This window comes from Manihot esculenta, chromosome 11 (assembly GCF_001659605.2).
Source record: "Manihot esculenta cultivar AM560-2 chromosome 11, M.esculenta_v8, whole genome shotgun sequence".
NCBI classification, from domain to species: Eukaryota; Viridiplantae; Streptophyta; class Magnoliopsida; order Malpighiales; family Euphorbiaceae; genus Manihot; species Manihot esculenta.
Window position 1 is genome coordinate 2,069,697 of NC_035171.2, and position 20,521 is coordinate 2,090,217.

Consider the following 20,521-nt stretch of genomic DNA (forward strand, 5'->3'; position numbering starts at 1 on the left):
ATTTTAATGATTGAATAATATCTTTAAAAGTTTAAAAATAGATATTTGAATTAGTTATCCTCAAAGTATATAATAAAATTGCAAAAAAAGGTAAAACACAACTTTTTTTCATTCTATATGAAAGAATCATTCCTAACTTTAACATGAAGGCGGTAAAGAGAATAAAAATTAACTGTTGCCTTTTCAATTAAGATATTTTAATATAATTTAAAAAATATAATTATATTTTAATTAATTAGATTAAAATAGCATAGTTAATTATGCAAAAAAAACAACATTACCGATTCCAATGCTAAGTATCCCGCGGGCAGATACCAGTTACAATTTGCTTGAACTTGTCAAGGCAAATGTTGAATCAATTGGTTTGTGTCACTTAACTTTCAAAACTGAAGATCTGAGTCTGGGAGAAACTAAAGAATATCAAACTAGGATCTTTCATAATGTGATTACTGGTAATAACACGACTGATGTCGAGATTTTCAGGTTAAAAGGAACCAACAACACAGGGTATTTCTCTTGTGAAGCTCAATGATATATATATGAATTTCATTGCTTATTTTTTGGTTGCTAATTGCTTTGTCTTTTTTTTTTTTTTTTTTAAAGATGAACAAGCTAATTGATTCTTATTTGTTTATTTATTTGTTGTGGATGACCAAGCTAATTGAAATATGGAGGATACTGGAATATGCTTGTAAGAAAAAAAGCTGTGTTATTTGCCTATGTTTAGTTTTTAGCCATCTTTTTTGGTTAAACGCATATTTCATTGATAAAGAGGAAGAAACTGTTGTTTTGCGGCGGTATCACAATAAAACCAGCAAACCAACTTATTTAGACATGCTATGAATAATGTCTTTGGTCGTTTGTAATACATTTTGTTTCAATAACATCCACAGATTACTACCTTTTCCAAGTGCCAAAACATGATACAGAACAAATTATTTTAGGAATAAATTTCATTGGACTCAACAGATTCCAATTCAACGTCTACAAGAGAATTAGATAGCTTTACCCAAATTCCTGTGAAGTTTCTCCTTATAGTTTCCATTTTGCCAGATCAAGAGCCTAGGTTCATCTCTTAAGCGGGAGCTTGTTTTTGGATCTTCCATGACTGGTCGAATCCCCAGTAGACTAGAGTCTCTTCAGTTTAGTTTGTATAGGGCGCTTCACTGCTTATTGCGTCTTAGGGGGTTAGTTGCTGTGAGCCTTTAGGGCCATAGGCATGTAATCTGTAACCTGCTTCTTGTTAATGTACATCTTTAACCCAAAAAACAAAACCCACCTACTGATTACAAACAATCATTTGAACAAAAAAATAATTCAATTGAATACACTCTTTCGTATTTGACAAGGATAAACGGACTTAGACCTGTAGTAATTCCACCAAAATTAAACCATGAAGATCCTGAATTCAACTCTTTTAATTTTCCTACCTCTTTAATCTGGCCAAAAAAATGCCAAGTTAAATATTTTTAAAGACTGAATGAATTTCTATTTTAAAAAAAAGCCCTTTATTTGATGAAAGAATGGGAGCAAACTTTTTAATAATATTTCCCAATATCTTTTTATTTAATTTTAATTATTAAGGTATTGAATGATAGATAAATACCTCACTTTCCCTCATTCAATGATTTTTTAAATATTTTGTTTATTATAACTATGACATATAGAACCATTCCATACACTTATGTAAAATAAGAAATGGAAAATAGAAAAACAATTTAAGTTTGGATGAAGCAGTGAACTATTATTATCAATATAATTTGTCAAGAGACTCTTTCTCTAGCTAAAATCTAGTTGTAATCACAAAAGCTCTGAGCCCAAAGCTTTGCTCTCAACCTCCCAGAATGCTTCTGCAATGACATGAAATAAAAATAAATAAATAAAGGCAGAACTAAATTTTAGGCATACTAAAAAAATTCTTGTACTTGTACTTGACCTTAATGTGTTTCTATGAGCCGAAGTTGATGCCTTGTGCTAGTGGTAATTCATTCCCGTAATTTATAGTACTGCCAGCGAACAATTATAAAAATAAATAAATAAAATAATTAATTTCCTTCTTTTTATGGCGTATCAGATGAGGATTGATTTGAAAGGCATAACTGAATTTTTACAAAGCAAAATATCTAACCAAGCCATGCAAATTGAGATGATAAGGCAAATGAAGCCATTGGAGTGTTTGATCAAATTTACCAAGTCGATCGTCGCATGTACTGTTTCCAAGAATCACTTCCTGCTTCACGGCCACCTCCTGTAGCTTTTTCGCCGCCGAAAGCACCACCAATTTCAGCACCATTTGTTGGTATATTTACATTCACAATGCCACAGTCACTTCCTTGTGGCCTGCATTATGTCTATTTGAGTGAGAAAAATGGAATATTCCGAGAGAAAATACAAATAATTTGAGCTCATGTATTGTGAAGAACTTATTTCTATTTAGATTTGATGCCAGAATAAGAAAAGTTACCATAGATGTTCCAATTAAAAAATTTCACCCCAAACATGATGCAAAAGGATTTGAAATTCTGAAGATAAGCAGCTATAAACATCCCCCTCATCCAAAGCTTTTGAAGATAAAATGCGAATCAAAATATATATTTAACTCTACATTCATGGTAGAAACACTAACCCGATCCATTTGAAGATAACTTCAGGTTTGCGGGTGAAGATCGAACTGCTTAGTCCTTGAGGCACTGAATTGTTTATTTCAATCGCGTCTTGTAAAGTCTGCACAAACAACCAAGTTTCCACAAAGCAGCTCAAACAAAATCCAGCAAAATGAGAGAAAATATATAAAAATTAATAGGTTAAGGCATCAAAATGATTTTTTTAAAAAAACAAAACTACGACAAAAAAAAAAGGGGGCCAATTACGATTAAAACAATAGTGATTGAAATACTATAATTTGAACCTTGACAATTAAGAAAATTTCAATTGCCTTTACTTTAAAAACCCACCAAACAAAAAGACTTAACCAAGAGGCTACCTGAAATTTCATAACATAAAGAACAGGAGCAAATAACTCCTCCTTAACGACATCTGCCTTTGGCGAAATCTCAACAATTGTAGGCTGCACATAATTGCCTTCGGATTCTATAACAGAACCGCCTGTTAGGATCTTCCCTCCCTGCAAAATTATAGATGGTAGATTAACATAGTTGACCAAATGATTCAATCCCAAATCAAAAGCCATTCATATGTGACTAAATCAATAACCAATGAAGGTTTCAACTACAAGTTAGATCCTCACATGCTACAGCATTTTTCTTGATTACCTCAACCATATGAAAGCAACAAATTAAGTGTCATCTTGACTGGAATTCACTTGGATGCCAACAGGCAAAATCTGACTTCATATAAGACTTGTTTATTTGAAAATCGTTACACTTATCTTAAATTAAAATTTAATTTGTTAGGGTTTTCAAATGATTTGTCCAATAACCATTTGAAGTCCTTGCAAATTCCCAATTTGTTCTGCAACCTGGAAAGCTCAAGCAATTCACAAGAGAAGAATTCTTATGTTTGAAATAATGTATATGCTGGATAAATATGGCCAAAGAGGGAAACTACAGCATACCTGGGACTTAATGGTCTCTATTCCCTTTTCAAAATTCTTTCTTGATTCAGAAGTATGCAATGGCCCAAGCAAGGTACCTTTTTCCAACGGATCCCCAACTTTAACTTGTTTGTATACACTAAGTAGTTGATCAATTACTCTGTCATATATGCTCTCGTGAAGAAGCTTCAAAACACAAGCAAGGAAAAGTTCTATAAGTAAATTTTTTACTAGTATAACCATGTGACTCCAAATAAAATATTACACTCATCAGCATACCAGCCTACGACATGTTGTGCACCGCTGACCAGCTGTCCCAACAGCAGCAAACAAAATGGAACGAACAGCTAACTGAATATCTGCATCATCCATTACTATTATAGCATTGTTTCCACTTAGTTCAAGCAAGCATTTACCGAATCTCTGATTCACTGTTTGTTGCACCATCAAGCCAACCTGTAGAATATGCATAGTTTCCTTGAGAAATTATCAGATAAATTATAGTGGATTACTCTTGTCAATGCACAAGTGTAATATGATTTCATATAATTATAAATCCAGAGCAACAAGACAAAAATTTCAAACAGGACGCATTTCTAAGAGAACAGAGAAAAATATAATATTTTATAAGTTGAAACTGCCATGGATCTAAATATATTAACTGCACATTTTATTAATTAGATGAGAAGACCAGAAATAATCAAGTCCCAAAAGATTTCTGAACATATGTATTATATATACAGAACTTCATGGTATAAAACAGATATATTTAATGGCTCAAAGATTAGTATATAGATCAAATTTCACAAATAAAATGACCAAGCACAAAAGACAAGGCTAACAACGAAGGGATTTCTAACAAGGCACAATATTGAGATACCTTTGAACTCCCAGTAAATGAAACCAGAGGAATGCGTGTGTCTTTTGCTATTGCTTGACCAATGTCAGCACCACCACAAAAGGATGTAAAAATTGCAGGAGGTAAGCTGTTCTTTTCTAGCACTCCAGCTACCAGCTTAGTCATTGCTATAGTTATCAAAGGAGTTGTTGGTGCACCTTTCCTGTAATCAGGATTGAAAATGCAATTAAATTCCAAACATTAAAATTAAAGGACAAGTTTTTTTTTCTTTTACTCAAAACATTCATAAAAAGAAAATCAGAATATATGTTGACATTTGACCTTTGCATTTCATGCTAATGGTCACAAATGCAGTTAGACAATGCTATGTAAGTTTGAAACAGTACTAACATATATGTTGCAAAAAGCATGGACCCCAAACTTCAGAGAAGAGAAAAGTCTGTTTTACTTTGGATCCTATGATTTATTTGATTAAGGACAAATAGACAAAGACCACACAATCCTGCTTCAAGAACACAATAATTAGCTCCAATGTTCCATGCAAAGGAACCATGGAGTTTTTATTCATCATGTGCAAATACTGATTTCTGGGTTAATTTACAACTCTTTCCAGAATACACTTCAAGTCTTCAAGCAAACAACAATTTGCTTGGTGGCTCACCAATACTTAAACATGAAATTCGAAGATGGCTTCATGATATACGGAATAAGGTAAAAAGAAACCTTGGTATTTGATTTGAATTGCCTAAAGCTAAACTTCCACATTTGACAAAATGAAAACCTAAACATGAGCATTCTTATGTCAATACCGAAGAACAATATATGATATCCATCTTAGAATAACCAGAAAACTGAGCATCTCACTCCAGATGGATTATATCTTACCAAACAACACAATTGCCGCAGACCAGTGCAATGCATGCATTCCATCCTACAAAACAACTTATGCATTCAATTCAAGGCACAACTGGAAGGAAGTATGTTTGAATTTCAGTTAAAAAAAAAGTGTTTTGATGTCGGAGAGATAATAAGAATACCATATCAGGAAACTGTTCAAGTTCATTATACCATCAGCCAAGATTTGAATATACAAATTTTGATTGAGAAGAGGAATGCAGATAAGGAAAAAACTAGCTCTAATTAGCAAAGGGCACATAAAGGTATGAGGGCAATAACCTGGGAAAATATGGCAGCAGGATCAACACATCTATGCTTTTTTTTCCTTATTGGAAAAATTACATAATTCTTGCAGTTCTAACATTTGAAAACAACAACGGTTCTCCTAGACAATCAGTATGTACTTGTAAGAAAGAAATAACACTGATACATTAACATTTCAAGTTTCAGTTGAGGCTACCATGAATTGCATGCATATTTATCAACAGCTACTTTGATTCTTCGTTCTCAACTAAATCACAAATGTTATACATTAGAAGCCACGTGAAAATTAATAAACAGCCAAAATAAAATGAAGATAGAAAGCATTTCTTCAATTTGCAGGGAAACCTATTTACTAGCATACTGTAGATTCACATAATCCAAGGTTGTGATTTGCACTAACATTTATTTCATGATTTCCAGGATGACTCAAAAAAAAACTGCTGCAAGCAAAGCATGATTCTCAGCCACAATGTGCATAAAACATTCAACTAAACAAGACATGAGAAATCACATGAAAAAAGGGAAAGTGAGTGAGAAAGAAGAGATTAAAACCATATGCTAAAGCAGTTGTCATTAACATTTAAGCTCATAAACATAAAATTACTAATTTACAAAAATTGGATGAAGTACTAACCTAGAACAGCACATGGGAAGTTGAAAGCTGTAATCACACCAACTATCCCGAGAGGATTCCACATCTGAAATGAAAAAAAAACCCGTAAAATAAAAGGGTTTAGATTGAAAAAGAGGAAGAAAAGCACAGGCATGCAAGGTACCTCCAACATGGCATGATTAGGACCTGCAGAGCATAAACATAGTTATTCCATGACTAAAGTTACAATATTGAAGGAAAAAAGATGAAAAAAATCCAGTTTAGCACCCAGTCCAGGAAAATTAACAGCTGAAGATGATTAACACATTACAACATGACTCCACAAATAAGAACCAATTTGAGATCATGAGAGAGGAAGAACCTTGCCTCCCCCCCCCCCCCCACCCCAATGGATGGGAAGGGCAACAGTATTTTGACAAGTCAACCAAACAAAAAATTGGATTTGATCAATTTTTAAACTCACGCTCTGATGGTATTATTGATCCATTCAGTTGCCGGCTTAATCCAACAGCAAAGTTGCACATATCAATGATTTCCTGCACAAAGACATAATGCTATAAATATGAGCATCCAATATACACTAGCAAAAGCATAAAAAAACGAGACATACTTGAACTTCTCCTATGCCTTCAGGAAGTATTTTCCCCATCTCAAGTGAGACAAGGCGACCAAGTTGCTGAAGTTTTGCCCTCAGTGCATCCCCAATCTGTCTGACAATCTCACCTCTCTTTGGTGCAGGAACCTGTAAAGGCCTTAATAGTTAATCTCAAGCAGAGTAGGTATCAAGCAAAGAAGCATATTCCAAGAAATTAACATACCGATAAATTATATGATGGGTCAAATTCATACAAATGCAACCTAACCCCACCACTACAATACCCTTTCCCCCTACCTCCAATAATCTAAAAGAAATTAATAATGGCATCAAGAGTTTCTATGCATTACTCATCACACCTGCATCCATATCTTAGCTGCTTCACTGCAAGCCTGCATGCCTTCTTCATAATCTTCAATGGAACCCTCCACAACTTCAGCTATTGTCTGTGTCAACATAGAGGATAAATCATGAACTTGACAAATGTAAAGCTAGAATGCAATCATGTCAGGAGACACTAAACAGGCAACTACCAAGGCAAGAGAGTTCTATTTCCAAACAAAAATTTCTTTAGACTAAGACAATGCTCAGAAACAAGTGCAATTCTGATGGATGTAGTGATGTACATAGCAGCAACTCTAGCAAAATTTTTGAGAAGGAAAAAAGAAATTGATGCAGTCTGAAAGAAAAGGTTCCCTTGGACCATACGCACTCAGTGCGCAGTTATATGACAACTAGTTCTTGGAGCTTAGAGACGCCAGCTGAAGTTCAAGAAATATATTTCTGTAGCAATACATAATCCACTATTGAATAATTGGGTAGCAACGACCATAGTAATTTGTAAAACATTTGATTAAATCTAATTGATTATCCAAACAAGATAAGAAACTAAAATACTAGCCAGCAAATCACATCAACTCAAAAAAAAAACTCATAATTAATCCTCTAACCATGGAAATGAGAAAGAAACATACACCTAAAATAATAATATATCATGATAAAAGGGTCATTATTATCCCATGATATTGAAGAATGGAATTAAACCCAGATTAACAAAAACAAAAATGAACGTACAACAAAAAAGAAAACCGACCTGGTTGTTTGCAGGATTCAAAGTGGTAACCACAGGGCCACGTGCTTTCCACGTGCCATTGACAAAACATCCCAGGTTGCGCTCACTCAATCCGATCTCACTAAAAAATTCATATTCTTTCTTTGCAAAACCCATCTCTGCATACAAATAAACAAAAGAACTCAAAATGTCAATCCATTTACCCAAAGAAAGATAAAAGAAAAAGAAATAAATAAATATTTGAGCAGAGTCTATTGAAGTTCAAATCTGGATTCGATTATCGCTCCAAAATTCTTCACATTTTTTTCCCTCAGAAACCAAACACAGGCCACAATCAGTACTCTAAAAGAAAGAAATTTTAAGCTCAAGAAAAATAACTTTTTCCTACCATTTTCTCACAATTCAGCACGCCAAACACAAACAAGAGACAGGATAACCTAAAACATCAACAAAATAAACACCAGCTTTGAAATTTAAGTTTATCTCTTTAAACATTTTTCATTTCTCATTAACGAAATGACTAAAAAAACAGCATCACAAACACAAAAGACATCAAATTAAAAAGAGCTGAAAATCACAAACCCTTTCTTTGGCGATGTTTTCCTATCAACCAAACAGATTAGACAAGTGCTTGATGAATCTAAAAATTTCAACTTGGAGATAGTGATGATCAGGAGATAACAGTTACGTGACTTGGAATTCTGTGCGATTTCTAAACTGGAAAAGGAGAGTGGAAGATGGAAGGTATGTTACGTTAAATAGGCATGAATTTTTCTGGTTTGATTGGAAAAGGTTCAAACACAAAGAGGCAAGCAACAGCTAAGAGGCACACTGACGTGGAGTTACAAGCTAAGTGTTTTTCTTTTTTTTTTCTTTTTGTCGAAAACAAGCCAAGTGTTCGGATCATGATCAGGATCTCATTTTATTACTCTAAATTATTATTATTATTTTTTGTACGACTGTGTTATCACACGCAACCCACGTGCGGTGGACCACACATAATTTTTTTTTCCTAATTGAAAAAATTATTTATACTATTTAAGGCATTAATTAGGATTTATATTAAAAAGACTTAAACTCAAATCTGATTTATATATAATCATTATCATTATTGATTGATTATTTTGATATGATAGTAGAGTGGATATTTTATTGTTTTAATTTAAAATTAAATTAATTAAATTAATTAAAAATTAAAATTTTATAAAAATTAAATTAAATTAATTTTAATCAAAAATTAAATTTAATCGATTTAAATTTATAATAAATTTTTTATTTTTCATATTTTATTTTTAATATTTTAAAATTTAATTAAAATATTTTTATTTTAATTATAATTTAATATCTTTATATTATTAAAAATCAGTTCGATTTAATTTTTTTAATTTTTTTAATTAAAATTGAATTAAACTGAAATAATTAAAAAATTTTAAATTAAAAATTAAATCAAATTAAAATAAATAAATAATTATATTAAAATTTTAAATTAATTCAATTCAATTCAATTAATTTTTTTAATTTAAACTGAATACTATTATATTATATAACGTATAATTTTATGAATATAACTCAATAATTAAAAGGATAAATCACTAATTATATTATTATATAATTTTATTCTAAATACCTCATTTCACTCGACTTTAATTTTTCGTTTTCTAACTATAATTCGACCAAAGGCGAAAATCGTGAGAACTTATAGTTGTTCATTATTGTGAAACTGAAAGTTATATTTTAATTATTATTGTGATTTATCTAATATGCTATTATATAAAATTTTAAATTATAATTAATACAAGATATTTATAATAATTTAATTTATAAGTGAAGATTAATTAAATATGAGATGATTTTATAGAAATAGATAAACGTGAGCTAAATAAATTTAACTAAATTGAGCCTATCTAAATTCAAGTTCTTTAAAATTTAACAAATTAAGTTAAGCACTCTAAAACTCGGGTAGGACCGCCTGTTACTGTCATAATTTCAAGATGGATTTTAGTTAACTTAAAAATTAATTTTATAAAATTTTATTTATTAGCAAAAAATATAGTTTTTTTAAAAGTGGCTAGTGGACAATAGCTCAGAATACATGTTAAAATAACAGAAATCAAACCAACACATTAGTCCAGCTTACAGCATTATAAAATAAAAGTCCAATTCAATAATACAGCCCAAATGTAAATGAAAATATTGAACAGCCAAAAATTCCGTTATACTAATCTACACCGTCAATGGATGACACTGCTAGACCTAGACATGCATCTCATTAGAGATAAAGAACAGATTAGCCGATAATCCATAAATCCATGCGATATCCAAGAAACTATACCAAATCATCTAGCTAACTATGGAGCAAAAAATTCAATTAAAACCAAAGAAATAAATGCAACAAATAACGAAAGAGCATGAGAAAAAAAAATCTATTACGCACAAATCAAAAAAAAAAGTTTATCGTAACTGTAAGTTATAAAAGATTGATTTATCATCGACTATTTAAAAAAAAACAGTCGGTTCATAGTATTTTCACTCTGTTATAATTATGAAATCATCAAACAAAATTTTATTAAATGCGGCACCGAAGAGTCGTTGACTGCGATTTATCAAATACAGCTAAACGTTGTCAAAACTAAACACATAAACACATATTCAAATAATAAACAGCAATACATAATAAAACCTCACGATCAAAATAAAAAATCGATACTAAATTTTAAATAACGATCTTCAAAAATAGAACTTGCATAAACTAGATAATACCGAGCAAAAAAAATAATGAGATCAAAATTTCTAATTGCTAATAAAATAACACACAAATTTTTTTCTTTCTCAGTATTTTCTAATTCTTCTTCTCTCTCTCCTAAAAAAAATATCCCCTGTCAAGAGTAATTCTAATTGTTTTTTATAAACATATTTTTGAAAAAATACTTTATTTTCATAATTTTTACATGGTAGTGCTAATAAATTTTTAATTAAAAAAATATGTAATTTTTTTATTAGAAAAATATTTTTCAGGTCTCCGATGGAAAATAGCAAGCGTATATACGCACGCGGCTGGAAGAAGTAATAGGTGTTTCGATTTATAGGTCCAAATTCGAATACGCAAAACGACAACTCGTAAACCCGAAGAAAAACCAGAGCAGAAGACTGCAAATCCAAATTCTCCTACAAATTCTCCTCAAATTTCTACTCGATTCAGCCATCATTCTCAAAGCCGTGTGATCATTTGCTGAAAACATCCCAGACTTAGCCAGATACAACGGTAAGTCCCCAATTTGCCAGGTGCCATTGCCAGGTAAAGAACTTTGCTTGAAATCTAGGGTTTCATTGCTTTGAGAAATGAAACCCTAGGCTTGAATGACATGTGGGCTGTAATTATTATTTTGAGGTTTGGTGGTGTTTATTCATTCTCCGTTAAGAACTTTAGAGTCGAATATCAGAAATGAAAGTGTTTGATAGCTTGTATAGTGTTAAAACCCCCAAATTTAAAGGGGCTTTCAATGGTCTCTGTGGCATTATCCTATTATTTTTATTCTACTACTGGACATATTCAAACACAGGAGCTGGCTTTGGTAGTGGCGCGAGCCATATTGACATAATTCGTAGGCAATTGATCGAAGTCGATACCAATTCAACATATTTAATCGATGGGTCAGATGGTCAAAACAATATCAGCGTACATAATCCAGTTTGTGGTGGTTTGATTGATCATATGGGTTATGCTAATGAGTGCGAGTACTTGAAAGCGAACCCAGGTTGTTCATCTGGTGGGTTCTTTGATTATATCAAGTTTCTGTATTGTGATTGTGATGATTTTAGAGGGTTGGGTTATCTTTTATTGGGTATTTGGCTTGCTGCCTTGTTTTATTTGTTGGGGAATACTGCAGCAGACTACTTTTGTTGTTCATTGGAGAAGTTGTCTAGTCTTTTGAAGTTGCCTCCTACAGTGGCTGGTGTCGCCCTCCTTCCACTTGGGAATGGAGCACCAGATGTCTTTGCAAGTATTGCTGCCTTTGTAGGTAAGGATGCAGGAGATGTGGGTCTTAATAGTGTGTTGGGCGGTGCTGTGTTTGTTACTTGTATTGTTGTTGGGACTGTTTCACTATGTGTAGCAGAGAAGGAAGTACGGATTGATCGGAGATGCTTCATTAGGGATATCTGCTTCTTCCTATTTACACTATTTTCTTTGTTGATGATGTTGATGATTGGCAGGGTGAGTGTTGGAGCAGCAATTGCTTTTGTCTTGATCTATGTAGTTTATGGTATTTCTGTTGCTGCTGGTGAGATTGTTAGGAAGCATGCTCGGAGATTGAAACTGGATGTTATCACACCATTGATTCCTGTGCATGGAACTATTTATGATGACGATTCAGGTATGTATAGTTCTCTGCTAGACATTGAGACTGACAGCAATGTACCCCATCTGCCTCCTTCCCTACCATCATGGATGTGGGCCTCAAATGTGGCAATATATTCCAACCACCCAACAATGGGGAGTATGGCGGATGAAGAAAGACCTCCTTGGGGCTGGACTGATGAGGGAATGGAGATAAACAACAACTCATTCTCATGTTCTAAATTATTTTCACTGATTGAGATGCCATTGACAGTGCCAAGACGGTTAACAATTCCATTGGTTGATGAAGGAATGTGGTCGAAACCCTATGCTGTAGCCAGTGCCACATTGGCTCCTGTCCTTGTGGCATTTCTGTGGAACAGCCAAGATGGCATGGGTCCTCAAAGTAGGATTCTAGTGTATTTTTTTGGTGTTGTGGTTGGTTGCTTACTTGGTTTTCTTGCATATCAGTACACCTTACCCAACCATCCACCTCAAAGATTGTTGATTTTGTGGGTTTTGGGGGGATTTATTATGAGTATTGTTTGGTTCTACATGATAGCTAATGAGCTTGTTGCTTTATTGGTGGCATTTGGCTTGATCTTTGGGATAAATCCATCAATTCTTGGGTTGACTGTATTGGCATGGGGCAACTCAATGGGCGATTTAGTGTCAAACGTTGCCCTGGCATTGAATGGTGGTGACAGTGTGCAGATTGCTTTGTCTGGATGCTATGCAGGTCCTATGTTCAATACACTTGTTGGCTTGGGGATCTCAATGCTGCTAGGAGCCTGGTCACAGAGCACTGGCATTTACGTGATTCCTCAAGACAGTAGCTTGTTTTACACTATGGGTTTTCTCATATCAGGACTAATTTGGGGACTTATTGTTTTACTTCAAAATGACATGCATCCCACCAAGACATTAGGTGTGGGACTTATAACCCTATATCTGATTTTTCTTTCAATAAGGGTGACTATTGCCATGGGATATATAGTAAGTTGACCAATTTATTTTGGTTATCGTTGTATGGATCTGTATAGCTAGTCTTCCCAAACTGTTTTTCTCCTTATCACGTCTTCATTTATAAAATGGTAATCTGAACTATTTTATAGCATATATATTTCTAGGATTATTTTTATTTGCTGATTGAATTTGTGCAATCTCTACAAAACAAGCAATGAAGTAATGAAAATATCATCATACTAAAAGGTCATTCCTGGCATCAGTTGTTCATGCAAATTAGCTTTCCTTTTGATGTTACGGGATAATTCTTACTATAAAGTGTTGATTTTGTGATGGTAGATTTTAGAACTCTGGTTTCCCTTTTCCAATTTATTTTCTTTCACGGACTTGAGGACAGATAAATTAGTTCACTAGAAGGCATCAGTCTATATGCATGGTGCTTTTGTTAGATGGGGCTGCTGGAAATGATAATTTAGTCAAGTGCGCTGTAGATGGTGTCGGCTGCTGGAAATCCATTAATGTCCAAATATTACATGGATTTTCAGGGAACTGATTCCTAATACCAAGTAGATGTTCAACATTTATGTGAATTTTCTTTTAGCCTAGTCTAGTGAATTTTTTGTTAGAAAACTGAATTTTTTATGTTGCAGTTAGCGGCATAAAAGATGCAACAATTTTTTATGTTCCAGCTTCGAACTCATTCTCCTCTGCTAATGGTTTATAAAACACCATAACGGTTTGAGATTTTTGGCAGATGGATTGTTGAGTTAGTTTGTAGGGTATGTGCAACTTTAAGACATCCAAAAGAAAAATTATATAGTAATATTTCAGTTTGAATTTGAGAAATATTAAGATGTAAACAGTTCCAACTCCGAATATTATTACATGAATCGGTGGGTAAACCTTTTTTTTGTTTTTTGAATCTGATGGTTTCACGGTTCTCGCCTTCTCCGTCTGGTTGTAGAGATTTGGTTATAGGCGTGATTTATGGATCTGGGCTACGCGATTTAGACTGCAAACCTCAGAATTGCAATGTGAAATAATGTCAACTGCTACACAATTGCTTGTCTGCCTCTGCGATCTTCAAATCTTCATTCCTATTTCCTGTAGTAGTTAGAAAGCTATTGCTATTTATATGCTTGCTAGGTATTAACTGCTAATTCTGCATGGATCTCGGTTAAGCTCATAAACATGAATTTCTTCTCAGGTGAAATTTGAAGTGGCTTTCTTTTTATTCTTTTAAAGTATAATTCTTATTTAGAATCCCTCCATTATGAATTCAACCCACAAACATATACGAATATATTTATATGAAAATTAAATTGAGTCTAATTATTTGTGTTTTAGTCCAATAGGCGAGTTATGAACTTTGGGTCATTAATAAGTGACATAATTTTTTCATTAATCTAATTAACAAATAACTATATTTTTTATACTGCACTATCACAGTTTAGGCTAGTTGTAAGTGCATTTGGGTAAATCTGAGAGATCTCAAGTGCATTTGGGTAAATCTGAGAGATCTCAAATTCAATTTCCTCAGTCTCCAATTTTTATTTTTAAAAAAAAATAACTAAATTTTTTAATTTTATGTAATTTACATTAAAATTGAATATTAAATACTTTTATTGGATCATTCCATTTTGATCCTTTTATTTCAGGGTAAGATGTGAAATTGGAAACTGTATTTTCTAAATTATCTTCCCATTTTCAGAACTCAAATTTATATGTACACTATCGATGGAAGATGCTGTATCCACTGCCTAATTAAAAAGTAAAATTTTTTTAACGGTAAAAACTAAATTTTACTTCATCGAACCATTTGGAAAAATAAAAAAATAAAAACAAATCTGAACAGAGCTTCTAATTTTCTCAAGTTTATAGATTCTTCTGTCTCTGTCTGCCCCTTTTTAATTTTCGTTGGATCTAAACCTAAATCATAGGGTTAATAAATTAATGGAGAATACCATGTATTTTTTTAGTAAATGCTTGGTCGATAACCAGGAAGAGAAAGGTAAGTTTTATTTTTCTTTTCTTTTTAAAAATAATTATAAGGGTAAATTTGGTAAAACAAAATTAACTCATGAATTAGGTTTCTTTTTTTTTTCTTTTAATTTTCTTTCCCTAAAGCAACAGAACTTAATTATTTTTACAAGAACTGAGATTAATTGTCAATAAAATATTGATTCTTTTAACATTTATACCAGATTTAACTATCCTTTCAAATCATTTTTCATTACATTAAGTTTCAATGTAAAACATTTTTTTAAAGGGAAATGCAAAATAGTTCATCTATAAAATAGTACTATTAAACACGATTTCAAAGAATTATTCAATAGAAAGATGGAATTTTTTTCATAAATGATTCAATCAGTAAGTCAATAATTCTGCCAATGAACCATTCATTCGAGTATAGATAAAAACTTAACTAAAAAATAATAAAATATCAAAATTATAAGTATAAATAAATACATTAATAATTAAGTTTAACTAATTAAAAATCAAACTTTCAACATTTATTATTAGATTATATTTTTAAATATTTTTTATTATTTATTTGTTCAATGTTTATGTGTAATGCTAAGATCCAACAAGTTACTTAGTTGAATTCACTAAAATTTAAAAAAAAAAAAAAAATTTATTGTAGTAGATTTGTCAATGCTTCAGACCAAGCAGCCAAATCGATTCTAGTTTAACAACAATGATAAAAAAGCAAATTTTTTTTTCAAAGAAAAAAAACAATGATATTGGTAAAAAATTTAAGGGCTTTTTGTTTTTTTGCAATCCAAATTTGCCAAATGTAGTATCCATTTTGTACCAACAAGAATACAAGTGAATGGTAGTGGGTAATGGTGAAAACTCCAAATCAAAGCTATACCCAACCATTTTCTGAGTGTGCTAATTGACAGTCACGTGTGTTCTGCAACTCTGCAACAATGGCAGCCTCGCACTTTTATAACCTCTCTGTCAACCCACGTTCCCAGTTTTCACAGAGAACCCAAGAAACCAAACACTCTTCTACTCTTTTTTATTTCTTTTTTTAAGCCCTTCTCTCTCTCAGAGACACAAGCAATGCCTTTCACGTACACAACCACATTAAACGCATCGTCTTCGGTGCTTTTTTCTCCATTTCTTCTTGTTGATTAGATGATGGGTGGCTGCTCTAACTCTTGTTCTTCATCTTCCTCATGTGGGTCTTCTTCGTTGGCGGCGCCACCTCCACTGCGTCCAAAGTCACCACCTGGAGGTTTAGATTTGTTTGGGAAGAGAAGGCAGTTGGTTAAGGTACAAATCTTGGAGAGAGAGATTGGCTTGCTTCAGGTTTGTTATTGTTACTTCACCTTGGAATTGAAGATTTTTCCTTTTAGAGATACTTGATAGGGATAGTTTCTTTTTTTATTTTATAACTAATAAATGGGTGAAAAACTTGAAGAACATCTGAAATTTCTGGGTGATGGTCTGACCTTCTGAGAGATACTTCATATAGAAAGTACATTTTTCCAAAACATTGTTTAAAGAAAAATTAGAATCTCTATTCTGTGCACTATTTTGTTGTATATTGACTTGAAATGACAGTGCCATTACTTATCTCTATGACAAAGAGCAACCCAGTTTTATTTGCCATATTGTGCATAATGCATTTGCATTTCAACAACTAGAGTAGCTTCACCTAGTGTGGCTTGATCCTGGAGTTATAACACTCGCCTGGTAGAGCAAAGTTCGAGTCCAAATCTTCCAATAACCCTTGACTAATGACTAGAAATAAAAATAAAAAAAATCCAGAATTGCTTTCTTGCTTCTAGAGTTGGTCTGGTTCTTTGAAAAAGGAATTGTTGACCAATGGAGAAACACAGAAGTCCAAGTATTTTCTCATGTACACTGGACATTGTTCTTTTGATTTGTGGGGGGAACAGAAATACTCAATTAAATAGCTGGAAAATCACTCTGTCTCTTGGGTTATTATGCTATGATCTGGGTTATATTAGTCAGTGATAAGCGGTTGTCGAAGCCGTAAAAAATAAACCTATTATCAACCAACAAAATAATTTGTAGATGGTGGCAATAGGGTCGAATCCACGGGAAATTGATACTTACTTATTTTCCTAGTCAAGACCAAGTAAAGAAACAAACAATAAAAGTAAAATGAGGGTTTTGAGGTTTGATAAACTAAACTAATATTGAAAGTAATAGAGAAAAACAAATAATTAAAGTAGAGAAATTCAATAATGAGAAAGGTCTAGTTGAAGAGTTGGATCCACTTAAGTTGTTGGGATTGATCATTGAAACTTATATTCTCTTATTTAACTCAATAAATTAGTTATGGAGATGGAAGACGCTTCTCACCAACCATATCCCTCCTTAAGCATAGATTAATTAGGGAACGTCCTCTAATTAATCACTAACCAACAAGTTGCCAAGGAACGTCCTTGGGCCTTTGGCATCTAACAACTGTTAATTGCATTAAGAAATAGAGAGACCTAATTCTAGCTACCCAAACGTATGGTGATATTGCTAGATTATGCAATTTCCTAAGTTTTTACACCAAGAGTTACTTGTGTTTGAATAATTCCAGCAATTACGGACTAAAAATTATCCAAACTAACAAAGAATTACTTTGCAATCAAGAATCAAGTGGCCAATTTGATCAAAACAACAAAGCAACAATAAATTAAGCACAAAATTGCATAAATACTGATTAATAAAAGAATAACATGAAGGTTCAGATCTCCCAATCCATAAACAACCAAAGTTTCACCTTATTCTTCAACTAGAAAAAGGGTTTCAGCCACTCATGGCTGAAACTAACATAAAAGAAAAGAAAGAAAGCAAAAAAAAGGAAGAAGAAGGGCTGGCGCAAGGGCGCAGCTGCTGTGGTGCTTCTGCCGCAGGTATTCTTGATTCCAAGATGATCCCAGCATAATTGATCTGCTGGTTTGCATGCCCTTTTATAGCTGAAGAGGCTGCCCTAGGTTTCCTTGTTGAGATGGGACTCCTTTTCCCAATTGGAGTTGAATTCTTGGAAGGTAATTGTATTTTGATGAGATTTGCCTTCCTAAATATGTGGGATTGAGTGCTGAGGTGTCTTTAGGGTTTGCTGAGCTGTCCACACGTGTTTGGGAGGGAAAACACTTCTTGAGCATTTGAATTTTGATTTTCCCGCAATTTACTGTCTGCTGGTTGCTGGTGCTGTTTGCCCGGGTTGTTTGGGCAAACAGCTCGGGCAAATAGTCTGGTTTTCCAGTTGTCTGTGCTCTGCTTCTGCCCTGCTGGTCTGTTTGGGCAAACAGTCTGGTCAAACAGCAGATTGTTCCTCTTCCATTTCAGTTTCAACTTTGGTTTGGGCAAACAATTTGGGCAAATCAGGCTTGTGCAATTTTGCTCTCTTTTGGGCAGATTTAAGGCCATTTTTGCCAAATTATCATTTTACTCCATTTTCTGCAAAATAAGGTTAAAACCACAAAATTAGGTAGAAAATGTGTAAATTAACATAAATATTAATATGGAAAATGGGTCTAAATTTGGCTCTATCAGTCAGCTAGTATCACTTTGCCCCAAATTTTAGTGATTCAAAAATGCACTCCTTTTTTTCTTTTGAGTCTGCTAAAAACTTGCAAGACCTATTGTTTCTTTACATGCCTTCACATGTCGAATTGTATGATTCCTGACTCAAATTTTCCAAAAATCTGTGACTCAAACGCTGAATGATTCACAATTACCTTGCATTATTTGTTTGCTGAGTTATTTCCTTAGATCCATTGTTTATCACAAGCACATTGATAAAACTTTGCAGAATTTCTGTACTATTCGCTTCTTAAGTTTGATGTGGAGGAGGTGGAAGACTTGGGAAATCCAACTAGTTATCCTGTTATTTTCTCTTTTCTACTCTGCTGGACCTAATCTATGAAGGACATGTAATGATTAATTTCCTATTAGAAGATTGATATAAATGGTGATGTGCTCATGGGAGATCTCATTGTGAACAGGAAGAGTTAAAAACGGTCGAAGGCCTTCAGCCTGCTTCCTCATGCTGCAAAGAGTATGGTTTCTCAGTTGATTTACTTTCTATTAGTGTTTAGTTGGCTTGACTATTCTAATATCATCTCTGACCATTAACATTTAATTGGCAGGCTTGATGACTTCATTGGAGCTAAACCAGATCCTCTTGTGGCAATGTATCTGTTTTTCATCACGTTCTAATTTTTACAAATTATGATTTCTAATGCTAAATTAGTTCACTAAAATTCCATGATCATTTTCCGACGCAGAAATGAGGAACCCCATAAATCTGGTTGTCGCTGGAAGTGGCTCTGGTATTTGTATTCTCCTAAATATATCTGCTCTGATATAATTTATAGGTTAAGAATCTAATATGCATTTATACAGAAAAGAATTATCTCTTTAAAGTAAATGCTCTGCTCTAATTCATTGTCTTCAAGACATGGGAGTGTTCAATAAAAGAATATGCAAAAGTTTGCTAAGATGTTGTAGTGCTAGAAAGCTGAAGTTTCTTCTTTTTTCCTTTTTTTCTCCAGTCGTCCATGGATTTGCTGCTCGAGTGGATGTCAACCTCATTTACAATGGCCAGCTTGCTGTGCTTGCTGTCCATCTGGCAACTCCCACAAGCGTTCATGCTGCTGCTTGGAGAAAATGGCTTGTCAAAGTTGCTGCAAATTTACCAGACTTTCATGTCCAAGCTTCAGTTACTGCTGTTTCAATTCATCTCTGTGTAATTGTACAAAGGTGAATCTATGTTGTAGTTGCTCAAAAACATTTCACAACTCATGTTGTCTATAATCATACAATAATTTGTGCTTTTCTTGAACTGCAACTCTCTTCAGCCTCCTTATGTTAATTAATTTTATGCAGCAATTTTACCTTCCCAAAAAAATCCTGAATCCAGTTGCTTTTCTTTGGCAAAATCTTTTTAAAACCTAACCAATCTATGGAAAATTTATTCCCCTGATTGGCTAATACTTCATTAATATGCTATGCCTGATAGGCATGGTCATATATGACATAAGGTATGGTCTTTTTTGCTACCATTCAAAAGATTGTGTGAAGTCTGGAAGAACCAAGACCGGAGTAACGGTCATCGCCTGTTTCAAGGCGACAAAAGCATGTAAAGATTTTTCTGCCTACTGGAATGAATTTTTTTGCAGCATGTCTTTGATAGGAGCGGCTGGAATTTCATATTTGGAGATAAATTTTCGGTGGTAGTCCATGAGGCCAAGAAATTCCCGGAGTCCTCGAATAGTGGTTGGTTGAGTCCGATCCAACATTGCGGCAATTTTAGATCAATCTACTTGTATATTTGCTGAAGTTATCAGATGGTCCAAATATGTTATTTGAGGTCGGGCAAAGGAGCACT

At 33.4% G+C, this 20,521-nt stretch overlaps 3 protein-coding genes across 5 annotated transcripts; 2 read left to right on the forward strand and 1 right to left on the reverse strand.

The window, feature by feature from the left end:
* Positions 1-1,723: 1,723 nt before the first annotated feature.
* On the reverse strand, positions 1,724-8,720 carry LOC110626662 (aldehyde dehydrogenase family 7 member B4). Of its 3 annotated transcripts, XM_043962183.1 has the most exons (17): positions 8,436-8,718; positions 8,242-8,290; positions 7,875-8,011; positions 7,141-7,227; positions 6,797-6,928; positions 6,650-6,722; positions 6,350-6,372; positions 6,208-6,271; positions 5,298-5,343; positions 4,434-4,614; positions 3,833-4,009; positions 3,575-3,739; positions 2,984-3,124; positions 2,627-2,724; positions 2,191-2,340; positions 1,937-2,006; positions 1,724-1,850 (listed from the first exon to the last, which is right to left on the reverse strand). In XM_043962183.1, the coding sequence occupies exons 3-16, from the start codon at positions 8,007-8,009 to the stop codon at positions 1,949-1,951; spliced, it is 1,530 nt and encodes a 509-aa protein (XP_043818118.1). In that variant the 5' UTR covers positions 8,010-8,011; positions 8,242-8,290; positions 8,436-8,718; the 3' UTR covers positions 1,724-1,850; positions 1,937-1,948. The 3 variants fall into 3 exon arrangements, 2 of the variants coding, with proteins under 2 accessions (XP_043818118.1, XP_043818117.1); XR_006352661.1 differs by lacking the exon at positions 8,242-8,290 and having other exon boundaries at positions 2,129-2,340; positions 8,436-8,720; XM_043962182.1 differs by lacking the exon at positions 8,242-8,290 and having other exon boundaries at positions 8,436-8,717.
* A 2,190-nt stretch (positions 8,721-10,910) lies between these two features.
* LOC110626579 (cation/calcium exchanger 4) lies at positions 10,911-13,306 on the forward strand. The gene has a single exon (XM_021772576.2). The coding sequence runs from the start codon at positions 11,296-11,298 to the stop codon at positions 13,192-13,194; it is 1,899 nt and encodes a 632-aa protein (XP_021628268.1). The 5' UTR covers positions 10,911-11,295; the 3' UTR covers positions 13,195-13,306.
* Positions 13,307-15,849: 2,543 nt separating this feature from the next.
* Positions 15,850-19,975, forward strand: LOC110626341 (guanine nucleotide-binding protein subunit gamma 3). Its single transcript, XM_021772175.2, has 5 exons — positions 15,850-16,473; positions 19,137-19,189; positions 19,281-19,325; positions 19,419-19,463; positions 19,686-19,975. The coding sequence occupies exons 1-5, from the start codon at positions 16,300-16,302 to the stop codon at positions 19,945-19,947; spliced, it is 579 nt and encodes a 192-aa protein (XP_021627867.1). The 5' UTR covers positions 15,850-16,299; the 3' UTR covers positions 19,948-19,975.
* Positions 19,976-20,521: the final 546 nt, after the last annotated feature.

Coding starts and splice junctions, on each gene's coding strand:
- LOC110626662 (XM_043962183.1), bottom strand. CDS start 8,009: ATGGGTTTTGCAAAGAAAGAATATGAATTTTTTAGTGAGATCGGATTG. Junction 6,373..6,649: donor ATCAATAATACCATCAGAGC/GTGAGTTTAAAA, acceptor TATGCTCTGCAG/GTCCTAATCATGCCATGTTG. Junction 2,007..2,190: donor TACATGCGACGATCGACTTG/GTAAATTTGATC, acceptor GTTCGCTGGCAG/TACTATAAATTACGGGAATG.
- LOC110626341 (XM_021772175.2), top strand. CDS start 16,300: ATGATGGGTGGCTGCTCTAACTCTTGTTCTTCATCTTCCTCATGTGGG. Junction 16,474..19,136: donor GAGAGATTGGCTTGCTTCAG/GTTTGTTATTGT, acceptor CATTGTGAACAG/GAAGAGTTAAAAACGGTCGA. Junction 19,464..19,685: donor TGTCGCTGGAAGTGGCTCTG/GTATTTGTATTC, acceptor TTTTTTCTCCAG/TCGTCCATGGATTTGCTGCT.
- LOC110626579 (XM_021772576.2), top strand. CDS start 11,296: ATGAAAGTGTTTGATAGCTTGTATAGTGTTAAAACCCCCAAATTTAAA.